The 25726-nt window shown below is 58.4% G+C and overlaps 1 protein-coding gene and 1 long non-coding RNA gene across 2 annotated transcripts; one reads left to right on the forward strand and one right to left on the reverse strand.

The window, feature by feature from the left end:
* The first annotated feature begins 1819 nt into the window (after positions 1–1819).
* Positions 1820–15659, forward strand: FSCN1 (fascin actin-bundling protein 1). The gene is made up of 5 exons (XM_004045067.5): positions 1820–2790; positions 12251–12407; positions 12490–12611; positions 12860–13027; positions 14287–15659. The coding sequence occupies exons 1-5, from the start codon at positions 1959–1961 to the stop codon at positions 14487–14489; spliced, it is 1482 nt and encodes a 493-aa protein (XP_004045115.1). The 5' UTR covers positions 1820–1958; the 3' UTR covers positions 14490–15659.
* A 7521-nt stretch (positions 15660–23180) lies between these two features.
* Positions 23181–25463, reverse strand: LOC134758854 (uncharacterized). Its single transcript, XR_010134511.1, has 2 exons — positions 24974–25463; positions 23181–23858 (listed from the first exon to the last, which is right to left on the reverse strand). It is a non-coding gene; the product is annotated as an uncharacterized lncRNA (long non-coding RNA).
* Between the last annotated feature and the right edge of the window lie 263 nt (positions 25464–25726).

Here is a 25726-nt window from a genome sequence, read left to right on the forward strand (position 1 = left end):
CAAACACCTATCACCTGCACTGGCAACGGACAGAGGACAGTGGCAGCCCCATCACCAGAGGCATTCAAGCCAAGGCATTTTCTATCTATCTATCTATCTATCTATCTATCTATCTATCTATCTATCTATCTATCTATCATCTATCTAGATGAGATCTTGCTATGTTGCCCAGGTTGAACTCCTGGCCTCAAGCGATCCTCCTGCTTCAGCCTCCCAAAGCGTTGGGATTTCAGGTGTGAACCACTGTACCTGGCTGGAGTGCAGTGGCACTGTCATAGCTCACTGCAGCCTCCACCTCCTGGGCTCAAGGAATCCTCTTTCCTCAGCCTCCTGAGTAGCTGGGACCACAGGCATGCACCATCACACCCAGCTAAACCTTGATTTTTTCCATAGTATATGGCTCAGGGCAGAGCAAAGAAGCACAAAAACATGTTGGCTTGCGGTTGAGGGCTGATGGGAGGGGGTTCTGGCCAAAGCCCAAAATTAACAGCCACAACGTCAGTGTCTGTGGGAGGGGTTGCCAGGGGCATGCGGGTTCTGGGGCTCAAGGCCCTGCTGGTAAACCCATTTGAAGCAGGATGGCAAGAAGGTGACACCATCTTCCCCCGCTCACTGAAAGCCCCTGGCTGGGATTGCCTGGGGCAGACACAGGCTCGGACCAGCCCCAGCAATCCCAGTTTATCAGCGAGCCGTCTGAGGGCCCGGAGTTATCTCAGTGCCCGGCCTGAGACCTTGTGGGCAGCCTGTGGTCATGCTGGCATTCCAGGGGCCTTTTGGCATGTGGGGAATGTCCAGGAAAAGCCTCAGCCTTCGGTGAGGCTCAGAAAAGGGAAGTGTCCCTAGAGTGGGTGGGTGAGGGCGTGGGAGGTGGTGTCTGTAGGGAATGTCCCCTTTGGGGGAGGAGGATGGAGGGTTGGGATTCTGAGGATGGGGGTGCTGTAGCCAGCACCACGTCCCTCCTGTGTGACCAGCTCAGAGTCCCATGAAATTGGGGCTTGGGAGGGGAAGGGACACTGGCCTGGGAACCAGAGACCTGGGCTGGTCTGGCTCACAGTTGCTGGACCTCTGTGATCCGTGTCAAAAAACGAGAACACCAATTCCTGTCCTGCCCACTCACCACCAGGTGGGACCTGAACCCTGGCATCGCCAGCATTGGGAATGTCGGCCACTGACTCAGCCACTCTCCCGGAGACCTATTTGGGCCACCCGAGGCGGGTGCCTGGGCCACACGGAGGGGTCCTGGTGGTCTTCAGGGCAGCGGCTGTGGGGCTGAAGCCTCAAGGAACCACATCTCTGCATATGAGGGCCAGGCTGCAGGGCCTCGGAGACAACCTAGTTGGGCGTGCTGGGGTCTGCGGGTCCTAGGCCCTGGCCTCACCGGGTCCCCACCGCGCTGTCAGCTCCCAGCCTCCTTCCCTCGTCTGCCTCTGGGCTTCTGTAAGGCTATGTGCTCCAAGGCCACCTCCTCCAGGCAGCCCTCAGACCCCCACCTCCGCCCAGTACCGATCTGCACCGTGGACTCTGCAGTCTCCATCGTGACCTCAAACCTGGCTCGTCCTTGCTCCTAGCGAGGCTTGGGGTCGGGGTGTCCGAGGTGGGGGACATCCGGGGGGGTTAGGTGGCTGGCGCGGGGAGCCGGGGTTGTGAGGGGTGATGTCCTCAGGCGGCGGCGCTGCTGGGTGCGGCGAGGACACCGGTGGGGTGAGAGCACCGGCGGGGCAGCAGCGGGGGCCGCAGCGCCGGGTCCCTCAGCCCGGGGCCCCTCCCGTGCGGAGCCAGGGGCGGGGCAGGGGGCGTGGCCTGGTGGCGCTGACGTCACCTCGCCTATAAAGTGTATGGGGCGCCGCTAGCTGGGCTTTGTGGAGCGCTGCGGAGGGTGCGTGCGGACCGCGGCCGCCGAACAAAGGAGCAGGGGCGCCGCCGCGGGGACCCGCAGCGGCCTCTCGCCTACTGCCACCATGACGGCCAACGGCACCGCCGAGGCGGTGCAGATCCAGTTCGGCCTCATCAACTGCGGCAACAAGTACCTGACGGCCGAGGCGTTCGGGTTCAAGGTGAACGCGTCCGCCAGCAGCCTGAAGAAGAAGCAGATCTGGACGCTGGAGCAGCCCCCTGACGAGGCGGGCAGCGCGGCCGTGTGCCTGCGCAGCCACCTGGGCCGCTACCTGGCGGCGGACAAGGACGGCAACGTGACCTGCGAGCGCGAGGTGCCCGGTCCCGACTGCCGTTTCCTCATCGTGGCGCACGACGACGGCCGCTGGTCGCTGCAGTCCGAGGCGCACCGGCGCTACTTCGGCGGCACCGAGGACCGCCTGTCCTGCTTCGCGCAGACGGTGTCCCCCGCCGAGAAGTGGAGCGTGCACATCGCCATGCACCCTCAGGTCAACATCTACAGCGTCACCCGTAAGCGCTACGCGCACCTGAGCGCGCGGCCGGCCGACGAGATCGCCGTGGACCGCGACGTGCCCTGGGGCGTCGACTCGCTCATCACCCTCGCCTTCCAGGACCAGCGCTACAGCGTGCAGACCGCCGACCACCGCTTCCTGCGCCACGACGGGCGCCTGGTGGCGCGCCCCGAGCCGGCCACTGGCTACACGCTGGAGTTCCGCTCCGGCAAGGTGGCCTTCCGCGACTGCGAGGGCCGTTACCTGGCGCCGTCGGGGCCCAGCGGCACGCTCAAGGCGGGCAAGGCCACCAAGGTGGGCAAGGACGAGCTCTTTGCTCTGGAGCAGAGCTGCGCCCAGGTCGTGCTGCAGGCGGCCAACGAGAGGAACGTGTCCACGCGCCAGGGTGAGTGGGGACGCTGCTCCCGCCTCTCCTGGTCCGTGCACAAAGCGCACCCCACCCGCGCCCCTCCAGCCTCCCGCCCTTTCTCGCTCGCGGCGCCGCTGCGGTCCGGAGCACTGCCCATTGCGCCCCCGCTAGGCACGCGGGATACCCCGCCTGGAGGGGGCGAGCAGTGGGGCTTTGCCCATCCTCGGGTGCCGCTGCCCACCTCCCACCCCGGGCTGGGGTCATGGGCTCCCCTAGGCCCCGCGGAGTCGCAACCGTACGTGCACTCTCCCAACCGCCCCCGCCCAATCTTGGCTCTCCCCACGCGCGCTGATCCGTCGGATCGGCTGTCCCAGCTCTTGCGGAGTGGGAGTCCCTCACCCATCTCCTCGTGCCCCTCCCCCCGCCGGCAGTCCTGGAGCTCGGGGGTCCGAGGCAAGGGTCGCCACCCGCAAGGGCGCGCCTCCACCCCCACCGGCAGCCTTTCGCGGGCGAGATGGGGGAGGTTAGCCAGGCCTTTGATCCCGGCGGGGCGCGCCTCCACCTCCCCGTCTGCCCGGCCTTCCTCCACCTCCTCCCGCTGCCGGGCGGGGTCGGCCTTCGCTGGGGGTGGGGGGGTGGCGCGCGGGGTGTCAGCCCTTCCCCCCAGCCCCTCCTCCCGCGTCTGCCCCGCGCTCGAGGCCGCGGCCTTTGTGAGCAGGGGGGCGGGTCGCCTCGACTGGGCCCTCCCTCGCCCCCTTTGTCCGGCTCCATCTCTGCAGATGGGAAAACCAGATGCGGCGGGGCGGGGGAGGGGATCGGCTTTTGCGGTTCACCCTTGCAGAGGAGCCCCCCGCGCCGCCCCCGGGCCCAGGGCTCGGGTCCCGAGGTTCCCCAGGAGGCGGTCTCCCTCCTCGCGCCGCGGCCCGGGAACGGCGTGGCGCGGATGGCGGCCATCCAGGCACCCCGCCCTTCGCCCGCCGCGCGCGTCTCCAGGCCGGTGCGCTGAGCTCCGCTCCGCGGGCGACCGAGGGCGGCTTCAGCGCGAGCCGGGAGACCCCAGGCCAGCTCCCTCGGGAAGCCCCTACCCTCTGGTGAACCCATCCCCTAGAGCGCTCGCCGGGAACAATTGACTGCAACTCGATCCGTCCCCTCCGGGGCCTCCTGCAGGCACGGCTATTTGCGACCGGCCTGTGCGCCACTCTTTCCCTTCTTTCGCAGATTCTACCCCAGGGGGTTTCTCTTCCTTTTGGCGTCCTCTTCCACTCCTGGCGGAGAAGCTGTTCCTTGCTTGCAGACAGAGGCCCCGCTGGAGGGAGGGGCGTGGGGGGATCTTTTTCCCTGGATAGGAAGTCGGACCCCAGGCCTTGGAGATGGCTGGACGGGGGCCCAGTTTGTGTCCTCATCCCTCCTCTTGGAAGGAGCCCTCCTGACGGCCCCCGTCTTGGCTGTGGGCTCTGCAGGAGGGGGAAAGACCCCCCATGGCAGTGGGGGTGAGGGTGGAGGCCTGGGTGGGGTAATGGCCATTTTGTGCCTGAAGTTTGCTACCTTAAGTCCCAGAGAGGTGAAGCTGCTTGTCATGGGTCACACAGCAAGTGACCACAAGGAAGCAGCATGCAGAAGTGGGTACATTTGGCTCCAGAAACCCCTTTTCCTGTTTCCCACAGCGCATGGCGGGCAGAGCTCCTCACCTGATCAGCAGATATTGAGCCCTACTAAGGGGACCTGCTGAGCCATGAGTGAACCAGTGGGGTTCACGTTCTCTTGGGGACATTACGAAGTGTCAAGGAAAAGGCAGCGGGTACAGGTTATTAATTAGATGGCTGAGTCCTTTCTGAGCAGGACATTTGAGCTGGCCTGAAGGATGAATAGAAGGTGGCAGGTATGGGGTGGGGGGCTGTGTGGACCAGCGTTGTAGGCTGTGGGTGTCTCCTGTGCGAAGGTCTTATGGCAGGAAGGTACAGAGAAAGCCCAGTGTGGCTGGGAGGAAGCTTGTGAGGTCAGGGCCACAGGACCCTCGATGAGAACTTAGTGCAGGGCTATGGTCCTTGCCTTGGGGTTGCAGCCACAGCCTCCCGAGGGGAAGAAGTCGCAGAAGTAGGTGGCCTTGGCCCTGGGGGCCAGGAAGTTGCAGAGAGCCTGAGGGTGTTTTTGGCGAGCCTGGGCAGATAACTCCCCTCTCCTGAGAAGCTTGCTGGGGGCGTCTGGTGTGTGATTCAGGCTGATAGGGTGGGAGGAACCAGAAATTGCAGCCAGGAGAGGTGGTGGTGATGGCTCAGCTTGGAGTTGAAAGGGATGTGGAACCGCGCGGGGGTGGGGGTACTTGGGGGCCGAGGTTGGGGCTCCTCTGGCCTCAGATCTTGGGGTCCTTATCTCGTTTCTATGTCAGCCAACTCCCTGGGGGCTTTTGGGAACTGGAGTCTGCAGGGGTGGGCGTGGGGGGCGTGTCTGCAGAGGCCATTTTGGACGGGCCTGCGTGGCAAGGGGGAGGCGTCTGCTTCCGACACATGCTGGGGAACGCCAGCCAGGAAGGGGAGGATCCGGACTTAGCTGGCAGGGGAGATGTGAATCATCTCTGCAGGCCTGCACGGGCGGGCCCGGTGGGGGCAGGGTGCTCCCCTTTGAAAAACGCTGCACCCTGCTCTTCAGCCTCAGTTTCCCCATCTGTAAAGTGTGCATTCCAGGCCTCCTTGGGCTGGCCCAGAGCTGCCCTGGGCAGGGGCTTTCAGCCCTTCACACCAGAGGCTGGGTCAGCTGAGTGAGTGCTCCTTTGTCCTCCCGCCATGCCCCAGGCTCCTCTCTGCTCCCCAGGATCCACACCTATCCTGGCCCCGACCCTGGGCCATGCCTCATCACACTTCCTGTCTTCTCTCACATCTGTTCGAATCCTCTCCCGCCAGCCTGTGCTTGCATCTGGGGCTCCATGCCAGGGATAGGACCTGTCCTCCCTGCTGGCTTGGGACATGCCCTCTCCCAGCCACTTTGAGGAGGGCTGACTGAGGAAGGGCTCGTCAAGCTGGGCTTTGCAGGATGTGTAAGAGTTCTCCCCACGAGGCGCAGGGCATTCTGAGCCCAGGGAATAGCTTGTATAAGGATGCAGAGGCATTTGAAATGGCCAAGTAGTTGCAGGAATTCACTGGAAAGCGGGGTGGTAAGGTGAAGCCATAGAACATTCCAGGCCCCCTCCCCTAAATGAGATGGAGGGGAGTGCCTGTTTTGAACAAGCCAGGGGCATCTGGGGACTGTTAAGGCCTGGGGGTGGTGATGGGGACTGGAGGGTGTAAGGCAACCAGGGGGTGCCCCTCTGAGCCACCACAGACAGAATGGTTCAGAAGGCCAGGCACACTGGCTCTCGCCTGTAATCCAAGCACTTTGGGAGGCCAAGGAGGGAAGGTGGCTTCAGCCCAGGAGTTCAAGGACAGCCTGGAAAACATGGCAAAACGTCTGTCTACAAAAAATACAAAAAATTAGACAGGCATGGTGATGCACGCCTGTCGTCCCAGCTACTCAGGAGGCTTAGATGGGAGGATCACTTGAGCCGGGGAGTTTGAGGCTGCAGTGAGCCGAGATCGTGCCACTGCACTCCAGCCTGGGCGACAAAGCAAGACTCCGTCTCAAAAAAAAAAAAAAAAAAAAAAAAAAAAAAAAAAATTTTTGGCCTGGTGCGGTGGCTCACGCCTGTAATGCCAGCACTTTGGGAGTCCGAGGCGGGTGGATCACCTGGAGGTCGGGAGTTTGAGACCAGTCTGACCAACATGGAGAAACCCCATCTCTACTAAAAACACAAAAATTAGCCGGGCGTGGTGGCGCATGCCTGTAATCCCAGCTACTCTGGAGGCTGAGGCAGGAGAATCCCTTGAACCCGGGAGGCGGAAGTTGCAGTGAGCCGAGATCGCACCATTGCACCCCAGCCTGGGCAACAATAGTGAAACTCCATCTCAAAAAAAATAAAAATAAAAAACAAACAAAGCAAACAAACAAAAAACTAATTAAAATAATTAAAAGAAAAAAGTTAAAAAAAAAAAGAGAGAGGATGGCTCAAAGGCTGGAAACAGGGAAGGCCACTGTGAGGGGAGGACAGGCAGGGCTAGACCTCTCTGGAAGGAGGAGGGAGAGGTACCCGTGGGCCCGGCACAGGAGACTCTCAATCTCCTGGCTCCCGGGGGCTTCTGTGGGCCTGTGACTCAGGATTTCTGTGCCTCTGTTGATGAAAAGAAAAATCCTGAAGAAAACACTGTTCCCATAGTAACAAAGCTCTAATTAGAGACTCCAAGGCCAAGCGAGGGCCTTGGAGCCAGGAGGGGCCCTGTTCTACTGGGGGGACGACTCCCCTTTCCCCTATCCCTCCCTGCTGGGGTGGGGCCTGATGTCTACTTGGCACCAGGCCCCTAAATCCTTTCAATATCCTGGCGGAGTGGAGAGGCTGGGCCCTTTTGACAGGTGGGGAAACTGAGGAAGGTTGCAGGGAAGGCACTCACCCAAGGCTGCCTGGCCCCCCGCGGTGGGTGCCTCACTGGCTGGCCTAAACCTTTGCATCAAACCAGTTCCAGGATTGAACGCAACAGGCTGGTGGGGACTGAGTCGTGGTACAGATGGCGGCAGTTGTGTGGCCCTGGGCCCAGGAATGGCTGGGAAGCTCCCTTTCTTCTCTGGCTTGGGGGATGAGGTTAGTGTAAATTTCATGGAGTTGCCAGGAGGATTAAGGCCGATGTGCATTCACACGTGGCCCCGTGGCTGCCGCCAGTTAAGCCCTGTGCAGCCATTGGAAGTCTCATTGAGAAGGAGCCTCCCGGCTTCCTGCATTTGTTCCAGGCGGGCTGGTAAGCGCGCTGCTTATTTGCAAGGCTGTGTGAGGACGAGCCCTGTAAACCCTAGGACGAGGCTGTGCTAATGTGGTTTCTGTTCCACTGTCCCCCCTTCTCCTTTTGCCCCTCTTTCTGGGGAACCTGGAGTCCCTAATGCCCTCTGTTTTTTTCTGCTGCTGGGGTGGGCCTGCAGGAGGCTGTCCTCTTACCTGGTCCCTAACTTCCCTCCGATCAGCGGGGCTTCAGCGGAGCCCCGGCGCATTGGACAGGTGGTGCTCTGTGGCCGGCACAGACCAGGGCCCAGGGTGCGGCCCCTGCCTGTAGGTAGACATGCAGGCCCTTCTGAGCAGAATGAGGGGGCGGTGAGGGCAGCTGTGCGGGTGTGGCTGGCCTGACGGCTCCCTGCAGCCCTGCGGCTTCTGTGCAGTGGGGGTGGGGCGGGCCAGACCTTTGCAGGGCCTCTTGGCTGGTGGAGGGCTGAGTGAGCAGAGGCCCCAGCCCTGGTTGTGTTCCCTGGGGTGTGGCCTTAGGATGGTCCCGGCACCCTGGGGACCCAGCCCCTGCTCACCTTATCCTCCTCCCGTGCTTGGCTGGGGTGTGGTGGCTGAGCCAGCCCACCCAGTGGAGTCCCAGGCAGTGGATGCTCGGCGGAGGGCAGGGGGTGGGCTACCGGCTTAAGGGGGCCCAGGGAACCTTGGGGGTGGAGCCCAAGGGATTCCAAGAAGGGGCGGGGCCGGGGACCCATAGACAAGAGGGTGGGGCAGGGAAAGGGCGTGGCAAGAGGGCCACCCACCTCCTGTCCAGAGAGCCAGCCAGACCCTTACTTTCTCTTGCTGTGTGACCTTAGGCAAGGACATGCCACCACCAGCCTCAGTCTCCCTCTTTGTGAAGTGGGATGAAGATCCCCACCTGTGGAGCGGATGTGGGGATGCATGGTTGGGTCAGGATGGAACAGGATGGGGAGGCCGGGCGTGGTGACTTACCCCTGTAATCCCAGCACTTTGGGAGGCAAAGGTGGGAGGACTGCTTGAGTCCAGGAGTTTGCGCAACATAGCGAGCCACCCCCATCTCTACAAAATAATGTTAAAGTTAGCCAGGCGTAGTGGTGAGTGCCTGTGGTCCCACCTACTGGGGAGACTGAGGCAAGAGGATCCTTTGAGCCCAGGAGGTGGATGCTGTAGAGAGCCATGCTTGGGCCACTTGCATTCCAGCCTGGGCAACAGAGCAAGACCCTATCTCTAAAAAAAAAATGGAATTGAGGATGTGTCCTCTGGGTGTGGGTTCTACCACCCACCAGCCTCCCTCCCCTGTGGGTGCTGCCTGCCACCCACCGCTGAGGTCCCTGCAGCATCAAGGTGCCCAAACAAAGACACTCTCCAGCTCTGAGCCAGGCACCCATACAGAGCCCGGCAGACGCCTCTGCTGCTGCAGTTCTTAGAATCCAGAGCGCGTGGGGAATGTGAATTTGTGCTGCTGGAGCCAAACATCCCACCTCCAGGTTTTAGCTGGAGGAATCCATGTGGATATGCAAAGCGATGTAGTTATAATGAATAGCAATTGTGGGCCGGGCGCAGTGGCTCATACCTGTAATCCCAGCACTTTGGGAGGCTGAGGTGGGTGGATCACCTGAGGTCAGGAGTTTGAGACCGGCCTGGCCAACATAATGAAACTCCGTCTCTACTAAAAATACAAAAAAATTAGCCGGGCATAGTGGTGGGTGCCTGTAATCCCAGCTACTCAGGAGGCTGAGGCAGGAGAATCACTTGAACCCAGGAGGCAGAGGTTTCAGTGAGGCGAGATCGTGCCATTGCACTCCAGCCCGGGAGACACAGCGAGACTCTCTTTCTCAAAAAAAGAATAGCAGCTGCGCTATAGCTTAGGGGAGCAAAACCCGAAAGCCACCTTAAGTTTCCCGATGATAGAGATCCCTGGGGTCCTATTCTGAGACGGAGTCTCGCTCTGTCGCCCAGGCTGGAGTGCGGTGGCGGATCTCAGCTCACTGCAGCCTCCGCCTCCTGGGTTCAAGCAATTCTCCTGCGTCAGCCTCCCGAGCAGCTGGGACTACAGGCGCCCGGCACCACACCCAGCTATTTTTTTTTTTTGAGACAGAGTCTCGCATTGTCACTCATGCTGGAGTGCAGTGGCGCGATCTCTGCTCACTGCAAGCTCCACCTCCCAGGTTCACGTCATTCTCCTGCCTCAGCCTCCCGAGTAGCGGGGACTACAGGCGCCCGCCACCACGCCCGGCTAATTTTTTTTTTTTTGTATTATTAATAGAGACGGGTTTCACCGTGTTAGGATGATCTCGATCTCCTGACCTCGTGATCCGCCTGCCTCGGCCTCCCAAAGTGCTGGGATTACAGGCATGAGCCACCATGCCTGGTCCTTTTTTTTGTATTTTTAGTAGAGATGAGGTTTCACCATGTTGGCCAGGCTGGTCTCAAACTCCTGACCTCATGATCTGCCCGCCTCGGCCTCCCAAAGTGCTGGGATTACAGGCGTGGGCTACTGCGCCCGGCCAGTCCCATTCTACTTTTTAGGGACATGGAATCATGTAAAGATGCCATACAGAAAACGGTATGCAAATCCAGAGACAGAGGACATCTGTGCATGTTTCTTTCTTTCTTCCTTTTTTTTTTTTTTTTTTTTTTTTGAGGTGGAGTCTTGCTCTGTCGCCCAGGCTGGAGTGCAGTGGTGCAATCTCGGCTCACTGCAACCTCTGCCTCCCAGGTTCAAGTGATTCTCCTGCCTCAGACTTCCAAGTAGCTGGGATTACAGGCGTGCCCCACCATGCCCAGCTAATTTTTGTATTTTTAGTAGAGGCGGGGTTTCACCATGTTGGCAAGGCTGGTCTTGAACTCATGACCTCAGGTGATCCACCCACCTCAGCTTCCCAAAGTGCTGGGATTACAGGCGTGAGCCGCCGCGGCAACCCGCATGTTTCTTATGTATAAGAAAAAAACAGCTAGAAAGTTGTGGGTTCACTGGCTGGGCACATGGTGGCTCGTGTCTGTAACCTCAGCACTTTGGGAGGCTGAGTTAGGAGGATCATGTGAGGCCAGGAGTTCAAGACCATCCTAGGCAACATAGCCAGATCCTGTCTGTACCAAATAGAAAAAAAAATTAACTTGATGTGGTGGTGTGTGCCTGTAGTCTCAGCTATTTGGGAGGCTGAGGTGGGAGGATCACTTGAGCCCAGGAAGTTGGCTACAGTGAGCTATGATTGTGCCACTGCACTCCAACCTGGGCAACAGAGCAAGACCCTGAATCAAAAAGAAAGAAAGATGTATTTGCCAACACAGGGGTGTTCTGCAGTGGGGTGGGAAGGGGACGTGTAGGACTTCATAGTTTCCTTTTTTTTGTTTGTTTTAGAGACAGGGTTTAAAAAAAAAATTTTTTTTTTTTTGAGGCGGAATTTCACTCTTGTTGCCCAGGCTGGAGTGATCTTGGCTCACTGCCATCTCCGCCTCCCAGGTTCAAGTGATTCTCCTGCCTCAGCCTCAGGCAATTTTGTATTTTTAGTAGAGACGGGGTGACTCCATGTTGGTCAGGCTGGTCTCAAACTCCTGACCTCGGGTGAGCCGCCTGCCTTGGCCTCCCAAAGTGCGGGGATTACAGGCGTGAGCCACTGTACCCGGCCCTTTTTTTTATTTTTAAGAAGTAGGGTCTTGCTAAGTTGTCCAGGCTGGTCTTGAACTCCTGGTCTCAAATGATCCTCCTGACTTGGCCTCCCAAAGTGCTGGGATTGCAGGAGATATGAGCCACCGCACCCGGCCCTTTTATACGTTTTCTAAAGGAAAGGAACATGTACCATTGTGTTTTATTTTAACTTTTACATAGAAGCAGGAACAATAGCATGAACCCCCAGACACGGCCCCCCAAGATGCGCTGTTCCGCTGTGCTGCAGCCCTATTTGTCCTTTTGTATACCATTTTTGGTTGTATCTGAAGCAAATCCCTGACATCAGGGCATTTCATCCCAAAATACTTCCATCTGTGTTTCTAAAAAAACGAGGCCATTTTCTTATGTAACCACAACGTGATCAACAGTAATCAATGCTTAACATCTAATTCTGGGCCACGTTAAGACCCTCCTGATTGGCTCAAGAATGTGTCTTTTGTGCAGTTGGTTTCTTGATTCTTTTTGTTTTTTTGAGACAGGGTCTCACTCTGTCACCCAGGCTAGAGTGCAGTGATGCAATCACGGCTCACTGCAGCCTCAGCCTCCTGCCTCAGCGATCCTCCTGCCTCAGCCTCCCAAGTAGCTGGGACCACAGGTTTGCACCACCACTCCCAGCTAATTAAAAAAAGTAATTTGTAGAGACGGGGGTGGGGTGGGGGTCTTGCTATGTTGCCCAGGCTGGTCTCAAACTCCTACACTCAAGCAATCCTCCTGCCTTGGCCTCCCAAAGTGTTGCAATCACAGGCGTGAGCCCCTATCCCTGGCCCCTATTATTTCTCTAACTGGGGAAAGTCATGTGGAAACAGATGTAGCTTGCCTTGGCATCTGACCGGCCCTGCCTGCGTTCCTGGGTGCTCTCTGCTGCCTCTCATGTGTGCCACTGTGGGGACTCGGCCGCCCACCCCACCCCGTGGTGTTACCTTGCGTGTGTAGTTCTGTGAGTTCAGGGCTGTGGTCTGCCAGAACTAGGGGGCGTGGGGCCCCAGTACCAGCCCAAGGCCTCCTCTCTGCAGGTATGGACCTGTCTGCCAATCAGGACGAGGAGACCGACCAGGAGACCTTCCAGCTGGAGATCGACCGCGACACCAAAAAGTGTGCCTTCCGTACCCACACGGGCAAGTACTGGACGCTGACGGCCACCGGGGGCGTGCAGTGCACCGCCTCCAGCAAGTGAGTGCCTCGCTCCCACCTGTCACCGCCCCCACCACCTTGCCTGGGCTACCCCGCCTGACCCTGTCCCGCCATCCCCCAGGAATGCCAGCTGCTACTTTGACATCGAGTGGCGTGACCGGCGCATCACACTGAGGGCGTCCAATGGCAAGTTTGTGACCTCCAAGAAGAATGGGCAGCTGGCCGCCTCGGTGGAGACAGCAGGTAACACCAAAGCTCCAGTTCCCTGGAGCCGTCCTGGAGTCCTGGAGGGTCTGGCCATGCCGTGGTCACGTGATAGCCCCAGCCAAGGCCTGCTCTGTGCTGGGCATCCCCCTGGACTGGCCCCGCACTGTCCTACCCTGGGGCTGACTGCTGTGTGACCCCAGCTCCTGGCCCTCCCTCTCTGGTTACCCCAGCCTCCACCCCACTCCCTGCCAGGAGGCTCACTGACTCCCCTCTTTCTGGGACAGGGGACTCAGAGCTCTTCCTCATGAAGCTCATCAACCGTCCCATCATCGTGTTCCGCGGGGAGCACGGCTTCATCGGCTGCCGCAAGGTCACGGGCACCCTGGACGCCAACCGCTCCAGCTATGACGTCTTCCAGCTGGAGTTCAACGATGGCGCCTACAACATCAAAGGCAGGTTCTCCTGCGGGCAGCTGCTGGGCAGGGAACCCCTCGGTCGGGGCTGTGGTCAGTGCTGCGGGGAGCGCCCTCTGCATCCACACTGGACCCTGGCTTGGCTCAGGGCCATTCTGGGCTCTAAAGGGACAGGTGTCCGATGGCCACCAGGGGCTCTGGGATGCAAGCAGCCCCTTTCCCTCTTGTCTGTGTGGTTGGGGGGACTTACCTTGCACACCTGACAGAGAGGTGTGTGGAGGGGAGAGCAGGGAGGGGAAGGAGAGCAGGGAAGGGGAGGGAGGAGAGCAGGGGAGGGGAGAGCCGGGAAGGAGAGGAGAGCGGGGGTGGGGAGGTTGTGGAAAGGGTGTGCAGGGGAGGACGCGCCTCGGTTATGGGACTGGAGCCCCTTCCCAGGAGGACCCCCAACAATCCAGAGGTACCTGTTACAATTCAGAACATGGTTTTTTTGTTTGTTTTTTTGAGACTCACTCCCTCACCCTGGCTGGAGTGCAGTGGCGTTATCTCGGCTCACTGCAACCTCTGCCTCCTGGGTTCAAGTGATTCTCCTGCCTCAGCCTCCCAAGTAGCTGGGATTACAGGTGTGTGCCACCACACCTGGCTAATTTTTATATTTTTAAAATTTATTATTTATTTATTTTGAGACAGAGTCTTGTTCTGTCACCCAGTCTGGAGTGCAATGGTGTGATGTTGGCTCTCTGCAACCTCTGCCTCCTGGGTGCAAGTGATTCTCCTGCCTCAGCCTCCCGAGTAGCTGGGACTATGTGTGGGACCCACCATGCCTGGCTAATTTTTTTGTATTTTTCATAGAGACGGGTTTCACCATGTTGGCCAGGCTGGTCTTGAATTCGTGGCCTCAAGTGATCCGCCCACCTCAGCCTCCCACAGTGCTGGGTTTATAGGTGTGCGCCACCACACCCGGCTAATTTTTTTGTATTTTTAGTAGAGACGGAGCTTCACTATGTTGGCCAGGCTGGCTCGAACTCCTGACCTCAAGTGATCCGCCCACCTCAGCCTCCCAAAGTGCTGGGATTACAGGCATGAGCCACTGCGGCCGAGCAGAACACGTTCTAGGACCCTTGTTCATGTGTCCATCACGGACAGGAGGACGTGCGGGCCATAGGGATCCTGGCTCATTCCGGAGCCGGGACTAGAGGGTGGGGCGTCACCCTTGGGAACACCCGTGCCCACCCTCCGCTGCCCAGGGTGGGGGTGGGGAGCCAGGCTTTGGGCCCCACTTGATAAAGTCCCCTCCGCAGACTCCACAGGCAAATACTGGACGGTGGGCAGTGACTCCGCGGTCACCAGCAGCGGCGACACTCCTGTGGACTTCTTCTTCGAATTCTGCGACTACAACAAGGTGGCCATCAAGGTGGGCGGGCGCTACCTGAAGGGCGACCACGCAGGCGTCCTGAAGGCCTCGGCGGAAACCGTGGACCCTGCCTCGCTCTGGGAGTACTAGGGTCGGCCCGCCCTTCCCCGCCCCTGCCCACGTGGCGGCTCCTGCCAACCCTCCCTGCTAACCCCTTCTCCTCCAGGTGGGCTCCAGGGCGGGAGGCAAGCCCCCTTGCCTTTCAAACTGGAAACCCCAGAGAAAACGGTGCCCCCACCTGTCGCCCCTGTGGACTCCCCACTCTCCCCTCCGCCCGGGTTCCCTACTCCCCTCAGGTCAGCGGCTGCGGCCTGGCCCTGGGAGGGATTTCAGATGCCCCTGCCTTCTTGTCTGCCACGGGGTGAGTCTGGCACCTCTTTCTTCTGACCTCAGACGGCTCTGAGCCTTATTTCTCTGGAAGCGGCTAAGGGACGGTTGGGGGCTGGGAGCCCTGGGCGTGTAGTGTAACTGGAATCTTTTGCCTCTCCCAGCCACCTCCTCCCAGCCCCCCAGGAGCTGGGCACATGTCCCAAGCCTATCAGTGGCCCTCCCTGGTGCACTGTCCCTGAAACCCCTGCTTGGGAAGGGAAGCTGTCGGGTGGGCTAGGACTGACCCTTGGTGTTTTTTTGGGTGGTGGCTGGAAACAGCCCCTCTCCCACGTGGCAGAGGCTCAGCCTGGCTCCCTTCCCCGGAGCGGCAGGGCGTGACGGCCACAGGGTCTGCCCGCTGCACGTTCTGCCAAGGTGGTGGTGGGGCGGGTAGGGGTGTGGGGGCCGTCTTCCTCCTGTCTCTTTCCTTTCACCCTAGCCTGACTGGAAGCAGAAAATGACCAAATCAGTATTTTTTTTAATGAAATATTATTGCTGGAGGCGTCCCAGGCAAGCCTGGCTGTAGTAGCGAGTGATCTGGCGGGGGGCGTCTCAGCACCCTCCCCCAGGGGGTGCATCTCAGCCCCCTCTTTCCGTCCTTCCCGTCCAGCCCCAGCTCTGGGCCTGGGCTGCCGACACCTGGGCCAGAGCCCCTGCTGTGATTGGTGCTCCCTGGGCCTCCTGGGTGGATGAAGCCAGGCGTCGCCCCCTCCGGGAGCCCTGGGGTGAGCCGCCGGGGCCCCCCTGCTGCCAGCCTCCCCCGTCCCCAACATGCATCTCACTCTGGGTGTCTTGGTCTTTTATTTTTTGTAAGTGTCATTTGTATAACTCTAAACGCCCATGATAGTAGCTTCAAACTGGAAATAGCGAAATAAAATAACTCAGTCTGCAGCCCCAGGCCGGCCTGTGTGTGTCTTGGGGCTGAGGTGGGTGGGAGGGCTGGCGGGACAGGTAGGCGCCCTGGCTCCCCAGCTCGGTGCTGGGAGTGTGCAGTGGGAGGGAGGCCGTGGCTCCAGTGGGTGCTCCGGAGCTTGTGGGCCCAGCACACCTCCTTAAGCGGGGGATGGGGCGCTGGGAGGGGGTGGACTGTGGCCCATGGGACCCCCAGAGCCATTAGGAGGAGTTCTGTGGTGAGAAGTGGCTGTGGCTCCTCGTAGGCTACGTTCACCATGCGGGGGGCCTCGGGGGTGTCTGGGGGTGGCACGCTGGATGTTGGGAAGGCGCAGCCCAGGGAACACTCAAACCAGGAGACCCCACATTATCCTCTAGTTGACATGTGCCCTTCGACTAGGGGACTTGGTGGTAGGGGCAGCTCCGCCCCACACTGCGAGGATCCGGGCCTTCCACGTCCCCAGACACAGCAGGTTGGGGTGCCCCTGGGGCTGGGAGATGCTGCCCTGGGCCCCTCAGGGGGCGGCCGTGGTAGGATGGACCGGGCCAAGCGTGCAGACCCTGGGCAGGTGCCTACATCGGAACCAGCAGCCCTGGGGATATCTGGCATATCAGAGGCTGAGGACTGTTTCCACACTTTCCCAAGGCCACAGTCAGGGCGACCTGGGTTCTGAGCCTCCCTTTGCATCCTAGGCTGCAGGGACAGGGGCTGGGCAGAGGCTCGCGGACCTCGTGCAGCTTCATTCACTCCCAGGTGCCCCTAAGGATAGCAGCTGCGCGAAGACTGAGGGGAGGAGCAGTTAAGGCGCAGCCTGGAGCGGAGGGACCTGGCGCCCAGTCATTGTGCGCTGGAAAGGCGGTGATGGCTGGGAAGGCAGTGATGGCGACGGAATTTGGGACACGCGGGGCGTCCCGCGGGCAGACAGTCACTGCAGGCCGGAGCCCCCGGTTACCCCGCATCCTCCCCGCCGTCGGCAGCAGAGGAAGCGCTGATTGGCTGCTGATGACGCAACTGGGAGGGCTGCGCTGTGATAGGTGGTCCCTCGGGGGGGGGGGGCGGAAGTCTTGAGATTGGCAGGGGAATATGGCTGCTGCAGAGGGAAGTCGGGGTCCCCTCAGAGAGGTTCCGGCGGCCACCCCTCTCCCCTCCCCCATGAAAGCCAGGCTGGAAGCCAGAAAAATCCCAGTGACTGGAAGGGACAGATTAATCCTCCGGAACCAAACTCTTTGAGACCTGGGGAGGAGGGTGGGAGGCACTGGGAAGGGGGATTGGGGGGAGCCTGGCTCATTTCCACCCATGGAGCTGACCTAGAATGACCCTAAGGTCCCCGGAGCCACCAGCTGATTCGGAATTCCATTCATTCTGCAAAATTTGGCGCCTACCACGTGGCCGAGATACCCGAGGCTGCAGCCAATGAGCAGCATAGTCCGGTGGGGGAGGCTGGAAGGGCCGTTCACGAGATCTCTCGGGAGGAATCGGTAGGAGCTGCCCAACTGAAAGGGACGGGGGAATAACCCGGGGCGAGGGACCTGCCCAGGCCCTGCCCTCTGGGGGGAAGCCAGGCCAGGGGCCGGGGGCATCTCTGGGGTCCCAGGTGAGATGCGGGTCGAGGGAGCCAGGCCACCGTTCTCCAGACTCGCGTGGAGGCCACGAGCGTCTTCTGGAGGAGCGGGCACTGCGCGGACCGGCAGACTCTGGGGCGCTTGGGCTCCCCATCTCCTGACCTTTTCCTACCTTGAGGTCCCTCCTGTCAGGACAGGTTCTGGGGCTCCCCGGGGCAGGGAGCCAGGGCCAGAGGGTGCAGTTTCCGCTCCTGCCTGAGTCACCTTCGCTTTCTCAGCGATTCTTCATTCACAAGGGCGCGGCCCATCACACGCACTCACACACTTGTGAACTTGCACGCACACACACATATGGACCTGTGCAAAGAGCCCCATGCACAGGCAGGTACACGTGCATGTAGGCGTGCACACAGACACGCACAGATGCAGGCAGACCAACTCCCAGGAATCTGTCTCCAGCCTACAGGGATTCAGCACTCAGGGTACCAGCCTCTGTCCCGTGCACCCCCATTCCCGGCAGTTCTCCCAGGTGGGTCGGGGGCCACTAGGGACCCCATACCCCGAGGGTGGCTCCTCCATTAAGCCTGCCATGGGGTTGGGAGTGAAAGAGTCCCACCTCCCATTGCTCAGAAGGGGACACTGAGGCTTGAGAGTCCCCAGTGAGTCAAGGCAAGTGCAGCCAGGGCTCCAAGATCCTTGTTGGGATTCACTGTGATCCCCAAAGATCACGACTTAAGGGAAAACATTCAATTAAACTTGTTAGAGCAAAGAAAGGAGAGACTGGGCTGGGAGCAGTGGCTAACGCCTATATAGTTCAGCTACTCAGGAGGCCCAGGTGTGAGGATTGCTTGAGTCCAGGAGGCTGAGGCTGCAGTGAGCTATGATGGCACCACCCACTGCACTCCAGCCTGGGTGACAAAGCAAGACCCTGTCTCAAAAAAAAAAAAAAAAAGAAAAAAAAAAGAAAAAGAGGCCGGGCACAGTGGCTCACACCTGTAATCTACTAAAAATAAAAAAAAATTAGCCAGACATGGTGGTGGGTGCCTGTAATCTCAGCTACTTGGGAGGCTGGGGCAGGAGAATCGCTTGAACCCAGGAGGCGGAGGTTGTGTGAGCCGAGATTACACCACTGCACTCCAGCCTGGGCGACAGAGTGAGATTCTGTCTCCAAATAATAATAATAATAATAATAATAATAATAAAAAAATACAAAGAAGAAAGAAAGGAGAGACTGAGCTATATTGCCCAGTCCGGGCATGTGGGCAGTCTGGGGGACAGTGGGGCATACTCTGTGTCTCAGGGTCCCAGCCCTGGGTGCCCCCACTGCTGTCTGCTGTGACCTCCTCAGGAGGCCTCATTGGGAGGGACCCTGAGTCCTGCGGGGGGCTGTGGAGCTGTCACCAGCCCCAGGAGGACTCAGGCAAGTCCCTCTGGTGGGCGAGGCCTCTGAGCTTCCCAGTGTGTCTCCACGGGACCCCCCCCTCCAGACCTTCTGCCCCAGCTCAGCCTCTTCCAATTCATTATCAGGGGGTGGGGGAGGGGACAGGAAGCCCCAGACCCAGCTGGGCCCCATTTCCTCCAGGGCCATAGTGGCCTCTCCCAGAGTCACGAGGATGGGGGCTGATCTCACTCTTTTTTTTTTTTTTTTTTTGAGATGGAGTCTTACTCTGTCGCTTTTTTTTTTTTTTTTTTTTTTTTTTTGAGACGGAGTCTCACTCTGTCGCCCAGGCTGGAGCGCAGTGGCGTGATCTCGGCTCACTGCAATCTCCACCTCCCACATTCAAGCGATTCTCCTGCCTCAGCCTCCTGAGTAGCTGGGACTACAGGTGCGTGCCACCACACCTAACTAATTTTTGTATTTTTTAGTAGAGATGGGGCTTCACCATATTAGCCTCCCAAAGTGCTGGGATTACAGGCATGAGTCACGGTGCCCGGCCTTGACCTCACTCTTTTAAAAAAGTCAAATACTTGGTGCTTGAAATCCCAGCACTTTGGGAGGCTGAGGCAGGAGAACTGCTTGAGCTCAGGAGTTTGAGACCAGCCTGGGCAACATGGTGAGACTCCTGTCTCTGTAAAAACTACAAAAATTAGTCAGGCATGGTGGTGCGTGTCTGTCGTCCCAGCTGCTCAGGAGGCTGAGGTGGGAGGATGGTTTGATCCTGGAAGGTTGAGACTGCAGTGAGCTGTGATTCCACCACTGCAGTCCAGCCTGGGCCGCAGAGCGAGACCCTCCCTCAAAAATAAATAAAATAAAATAAAATAAAAAGTCTAAAACTTTTCTTTCAAACGACGGCTTTTGGGGCTCATAAGGTGCGTGAAGATGGAAAGCGGGCCCGGCAGTGCCCATTTTGGCTCCCTTGGGACCCCGGCTTCCCTGAAGACCCCTGAGCAATGGTCGGTTGGGTGCCTGGTCTCCTTGAACGGGCTGTGGGCAACAAGGTTGTCTGGATGGGGGAGGGGCTCTGAGACCCTTGGGGGCAGCAGAGGGAGAAGGGAACAGATGGGGTCTCCTAGGCAGAGAGGCCTGGAGGGGTGGGGCGGGGCCGGGCATTTGGCGTGAAACCCAAGCCCCTTAACGGGGCCCTAGCTTAAACCGGGAGGAGGGGCCTCTGTGATGTGCAAATAATTAACACAAAAGCCTTCACTGTGCTCCCCTCCTCATCCCAGGACCCAGGTCTGACCCTCAGGAGGGGAGGAGGTGAGCAAGGGGGAAACCCACCTTCCAGGGAACCCCCAGCTAGTGCCAGGCACCAGGCAAGTGCTCTAAAAGGCTTTACTAATATTATTGTTATTTGAAGAAACTAAGCTAATAAATAAATAGGGTATAAAATCAAAGGGTACCCACAGATATAAACAAAAATCCACAGCTAACCCGGCCCCAGCCCTTTCCTTTGGAGGTAACTGCGTTAATGGTTTTTTAAACTCCTCTGGAATTTTTTTTTTTTTTTTTTTTTTTTTTGGGGAAGGAGTCTGGCTCTGTCACCCAGGAAGTGCAGTAGCGTGATCTCGGCTCACTGCAACTTCCACCTCCCAGGTTAAAACTATTCTCCTGCCTCAACCGCCTGAGTAGCTGGGACTACAGGGGCGCACCACCATGCCCAGCTAATTTTTTTTTGAGCTGGAGTCTTGCTCTGTCGCCCAGGCTGGAGTGCAGTGGCGCAATCTCGGCTCACTTGCAAGCTCTGCCTCCCGGGTTCACGCCATTCTCCTGCCTCAGCCTCCTGAGGGGGTGGGACTACAGGCTCCAGCCACCACGCCCGGCTAATTTTTTGTATTTCTTTTTTAATAGAGATGGGGTTTCACCGTGTTCGCCAGGATGGTCTCGATCTCCTTTTTTTTTTTTTTTTTTTTTTTTGAGACGGAGTCTCGCTCTGTCGCCCAGGCTGGAGTGCAGTGGCATGATCGCGACTCACTGCAAACTCCAGCTCCCAGGTTCACGCCATTCTCCCGCCTCAGCCTCCCGAGTAGCTGGGACTACAGGCGCCCACCACCACACCCGGCTATTTTTTTGTATTTTTAGTAGAGACGGGGGTTTCACCATGTTAGCCAGGATGGTCTCGATCTCCTGACCTCGTGATCCTCCTGCCTCGGCCTCCCGAAGTGCTGGGATTACAGGCGTGAGCCACCGCGCCCGGCCTCTTGTTTTTTTTTTTTTTTTTTTTTTTTTAATATAGACTTCTAAGGAAAGCAACACTAAGAAAATATATTTTTAAGAAATTATTCAGCCAGGCGTGGTGGCTCACGCCTGTAATCCCAACACTTCGGGAGTCTGAGGCGGGTGGATCACTTGAGGCCAGAAGTTTGAGACCAGCCTGGCTCACATGGTGAAACCCTGTCTCTACTAAAAATACAAAAAATTAGCCGGGCACAGTGGCATGCTCCTGTAATGCCAGCTACTTGGGAGGCTGAGGCAGGAGAACCCCTTGAACTGGGGAGGCAGAGGTTTCAGTGAGCTAAGATCTAGCCACTGCACTCCAGTGTGGGTGACAGACTGAAACTGTGTCTCAAAAAAAAATTTTTGTTTTTGGAGATGGGGTCTTGCTCTGTCACCCAGGCTGGAGTACAATGGGGTGATCTAGGCTCACTGCAACCTCAAACTCCTGGGCTCAGGTGATCTTCCTGCCTCAGCCCCTGGAGTAACTGGCACTACAGGTGCATGTCAGAACACCTGGCTAGTTTTTAATTTTTTTGTGTGTAGACAGGGTCTTGATATGTTGCCCAGGCTGGTCTCCATCACCTTCTGGGCTCAGCGATCCTCCTGCTTCAGCCTCCCAAAATGCTGGGATTACAGGTGTGAGCCACCATGCCCGACCCTGAGGGATACCTTAATGTTTATTTCTCACATTTCTTCTAGAACAAACATTTCCAGTGCATCCCAGACTCTGAACTGTGGCTGGGGACTGCAGCACAGAGGTCTTTGCAGGCACTCTGGGAAACATGCCACAAGCAGGGAATTAACCCAAGACAGTCAGTCCCTCCAATGAGAAAAAGGAGCCGAGGGACTGTGCACGCCTCAGAGCCAGATGCGGCAGAACTGGTGGGTTGAGGGGGCACTGAGCGCCTGGTGCCTCCTGCTGCCCCCCACCAGCTCCGGCAGTCCTCATCCTTGTCCTCCCCATCAGAAGGGAAGAGTGAATTGTCTGTGGGATGTGCCAGTGTCCCCGGTTCTGAGGCTGGGCAGGCTGGGGAGCCCCAGACATGGCTTGCTGCCCACTGTGGAGCCTCCTGGACTTAGTTCCAGGCTCTGCCCGATCCTCTGAGGGCGCGGCTTCAAAGCCCTGCTTGGGCCTAAGGCCATCCCAGGGCAGTGACTGAGGGTAGACTGAGATGTCCCTTGGGCGCCAGTCCTAGGGTACCTGGGCTGGGGGGCTTCAGCTCAGGCCCCCTAGTGCCCGTCCTTTGGGCTGTGGGCAGGTTTCCACAGCACTGGCCCTTTCTGACCTTACACCCCTGTGCATCCTCACTGGGGCTCTGGGAAGGTGAAAGTCACACTAAGGACTGTGCCTATGGTGGCCAGGGCACCACGCCGGCAGCACACCTCAGAGGCCTCATCCTAGGCGCTGCTCACTTTTTTTCTTTTTTTTCTTTTTTTTTTTTTTTTTTTCGAGACAAGAGTCTTGCTCTGTCACCTAGGCTGGAGTGCAGTGGCATGATCTCGGCTCACTGCGACCTCCTCCTCCTCCTGGGTTTAAGCAATTCTCTTGCCTCAGCCTCCTGAGTAGCTGGCATTACAGGTGCCCGCCACCACGCCCGGCTAATTTTTGTAGTTTTAGTAGAGACGGGGTTTCACCATGTTGGCCAGGCTGGTCTCAAACTCCTGACCTTGTGCTCTGCCCGCCTTGGCCTCCCAAAGTGCTGGGATTACAGGTGTGAGCCACTGTGCCTGGCCCTGCTCATTTTCTTACCACAGCTTTCCAGAAATAAAGTTAGGATGGAAAGAGAGAGAGAGAGATTGAGAGAGAGAGAGAGCACCACATTCAGATAGAGACAGGAGAGTTCTCAGCAAGAAGAGAACTCAGCTCAGAGTTGAGAATGTCTCAACTCAGCTGTCTCCCTGCTGAGACGTCCTGGGCTGAAGTGTCCCCTCACCCCTGCGGGGCTGTGACTGCACACTGCACACATGGGTCACAGCAGGGCTTGGCGTTTGGAGCAGGCCGGGTTGGTGGCTTGTCCTCATCTCTCGCCTGGAGCTGTGCTGGCCTGTGGTTTGCTTTGGCTGCTACCATGTGGAGGGAGAGGTGCTTGTGTCCATGCCTGGCCTCTTGGAAGGCCACCACTGTGATGGAGAGAAGCGGGGGCCAGACCGATGAGGGCTGAGAGCCCATGGGCAGGGGTTGTGGTCTCGGCCAAACCCCAGCTGGCAGCTGATGGCAGCCACCCCGGGGTCCTCAGATATGGCACAGCTGCCTGACTGAGCCTCGGCAAAGGGAAGCCTTGTGAAAAATAGCAACTCAGGGATGTTCTGAGTAGTGGGCTGAGCTGTGGTTTATTTTTTAGAGACAGGGTCTTGCTCTGTCACCCAGGCTAGAGTCCAGTGGTGTAATCATAGCTCACTGCAGCCTTGATCCCCCAGGCTCAAGTGATCCTTGCGTCTTGGCCTCCTGAGTAGCTAGGACTATAGGTGCATACCACCATGCCTCGCTTGGTTTTTGTTTTGATAGAGATGGGGGTCTTGCTAGGTTGCCCAGGCTGGTCTGTAACTCCTGGGCTCAAGTGATCCTCCTGCTTTGGCCTCCCAAAGTGCTGGGATTACAGGCGTGAGCCACTGTGCTGGCCTTGGGGTGTGGTTTTATGTGGCCATAGATGACTGAGATGGATGAGAAGTGGGACCTAGGGGAACATACAGGGCAGGGGGATCCGACAGGGGGACAGGAGGGCAGACAGCTCCTGGAAGGCCTGGGAAAGAGATATCAGGGCTGGACCCTGGAGAAGTGAGGCTTTGAGGGAGGGGAGGAGATGGGGCCTGGCGGGGTACGGGTGCTGCTCCTAGGTCTGAGGGCATCGGCGGTCTGAGAGCTTGCGGGAGGGAGGGCTGCCTCCCGGTGCTCGGTGCCCTGGCTCTCCTCCTTGCTGCTGGCTGGCCTCCTCCTCCTCATGCATCTGTGTGTCCTGGAACACGGGGCACTGTCCCTCTGCCTGTCCAGAAAAGCACGTGCTCCTTGGGGCCTGGCCTGCTCAGCCCTGTGTCCCACCCGCTCCCTGCTGCTATTTCCAGGCCTTCGGGCCTCACTGCCTGGGGTGGCCGTGCTCAGCCCCACCCTGTGGTGCCATGGCCTCCCCACCCCTGCCCCGAAGTGCCCCTGGGACCAGTTCCTTCAGCTCCCAGGACAGGGCCTGGCCATCCCTGTGGACTCTCCCTGTTCGTGGACCCCCATTGGTGCCCAGTCTCCTTGGACTGTCTTCAGAGCCTCTCTCAGATGTACCCCCAACTGTACCCTTTCACCCAGAGGCCATTTGGCAGCGTCCTCCAGGACTCCTGCCCTTGGGGAAGTCTCCACCAAGGCCAACGCGTGACTGCATCCCGAGGAGCTGACTTAAGATCTGGTTCTCAGGAACACTTGGAACTGGCCAGTCAGCATCCCCGGCCCCGCGGTCTGCACTTGGACAAGGGTCAGGCAATGAGGATGAGCAGCAGGCGGGGCTTCTCCTGGAAGCCTTCCCAGCCTCCTGGGCCACCCCAGTGGGTCCCCTCCACAGACTCAGCCTGTTCCCTGCCACCTGGTGCCGGTTTCTCTGTGGCACCTACTAGGGGCCGAGCGCCCCGGGACTGCCCAGCTGAGCAGCGCCGTCCAGGTCTGCACCCAGGTACACTCAGGGCACGTGCACAGGTGAGCAGCCGGGCACGCAGGCACCTGCCAGGTGTGGGTGTGGACTAGCTGCTCCTGGGGGTCCCAGGTGGGGCTGACAGTCTCAGATGACCCTGAGAGGTTGGTCTGGTCAAAGGATTAGGCTTTTATCCGCAAGGAATCACTGGAAACGTGGGAAGGGACAGCACAGCTCTGTGGGACGGCGCAACCACCACCACCACCACAGCCGCTCTGCCCTCCCTGCCGTCCTCGACCAAGCACTTTTCCTGTCTCCCCTCCCCAGTTCTCACAGCCCGAGGAAGATGCTGCAGCGATTCCCACTTTACGGCTAATGCCAGGCCCAGGCGTGCCATACCGCTGCCAGGGCTCTCACCACCCCACCTTGGGTGACTCACACCCAGCAAGATGGGGAGCGTGGGACCTGACTCAGAAGCCAGTGCTCACCTGAGTCCCTCTCCTGTGGGTTTAACTGGCACCTTCTCCTGGGGAGAAGCAAAGCCAGAGGTCCTGGGCCATCTCCTCCAGACATGTGTGCAGATGAAGGGACAGGAAGCGACGATGAGTGGAACTGATGATTGGACTTCATCCTGACCAAGAGGCACACACAGCCAGTGACTGCAGAAGTGACCACGTCCCCCCGCAGGGGTCCTGAGAACAGAGCTCGTGGCCTGGCCTGTGTTAGCTTCACACCAGCCTAGATGACTGCAAGAAATTCAAAGAGAAGGCAGATGGAACGTGCTGTGAGAGGTTCTCAAAGGCAAAGAGCTAATTAAAAAGTCTTTGTTTCAGAAGCACTTGCTCCTGTCTTGTAAATGCTCCAGAAAGGAAAAGCAGAATGAAAACCTTCATGTCAGCTGGGTGCGGTGGCTCATGCCTGTAATCCCAGCACTTTGGGAGGCCAAGGTGGGAGGATCATGAGGTTAGGAGATCGAGATCATCCTGGCTAACACAGTGAAACCCCATCTCTACTAAAAATATAAAAAATTAGCTGGGCGTGGTGGCAGGCGCCTGTAGTCCCAGCTACTCGCGAGGCTGAGGCAGGAGGATGGCGTGAACCCGGGAGACGGAGTTTGCAGTGAGCCAAGATCGTGCCACTGCACTCCAGCCTGGGTGACAGTGAGACTCTGTTTCAAAAAAAAAAAAAAAAGAAAACCTTCATGTCTGGTTCACTAGTTTCATGAGTACTGTATATATCAC

The sequence above is a fragment of the Gorilla gorilla genome, chromosome 6 (assembly GCF_029281585.2).
Source record: "Gorilla gorilla gorilla isolate KB3781 chromosome 6, NHGRI_mGorGor1-v2.1_pri, whole genome shotgun sequence".
Lineage (NCBI taxonomy): Eukaryota > Metazoa > Chordata > Mammalia > Primates > Hominidae > Gorilla > Gorilla gorilla.

Coding starts and splice junctions, on each gene's coding strand:
- FSCN1 (XM_004045067.5), top strand. CDS start 1,959: ATGACGGCCAACGGCACCGCCGAGGCGGTGCAGATCCAGTTCGGCCTC. Junction 2,791..12,250: donor GAACGTGTCCACGCGCCAGG/GTGAGTGGGGAC, acceptor TCCTCTCTGCAG/GTATGGACCTGTCTGCCAAT. Junction 12,612..12,859: donor CGCCTCGGTGGAGACAGCAG/GTAACACCAAAG, acceptor TTTCTGGGACAG/GGGACTCAGAGCTCTTCCTC.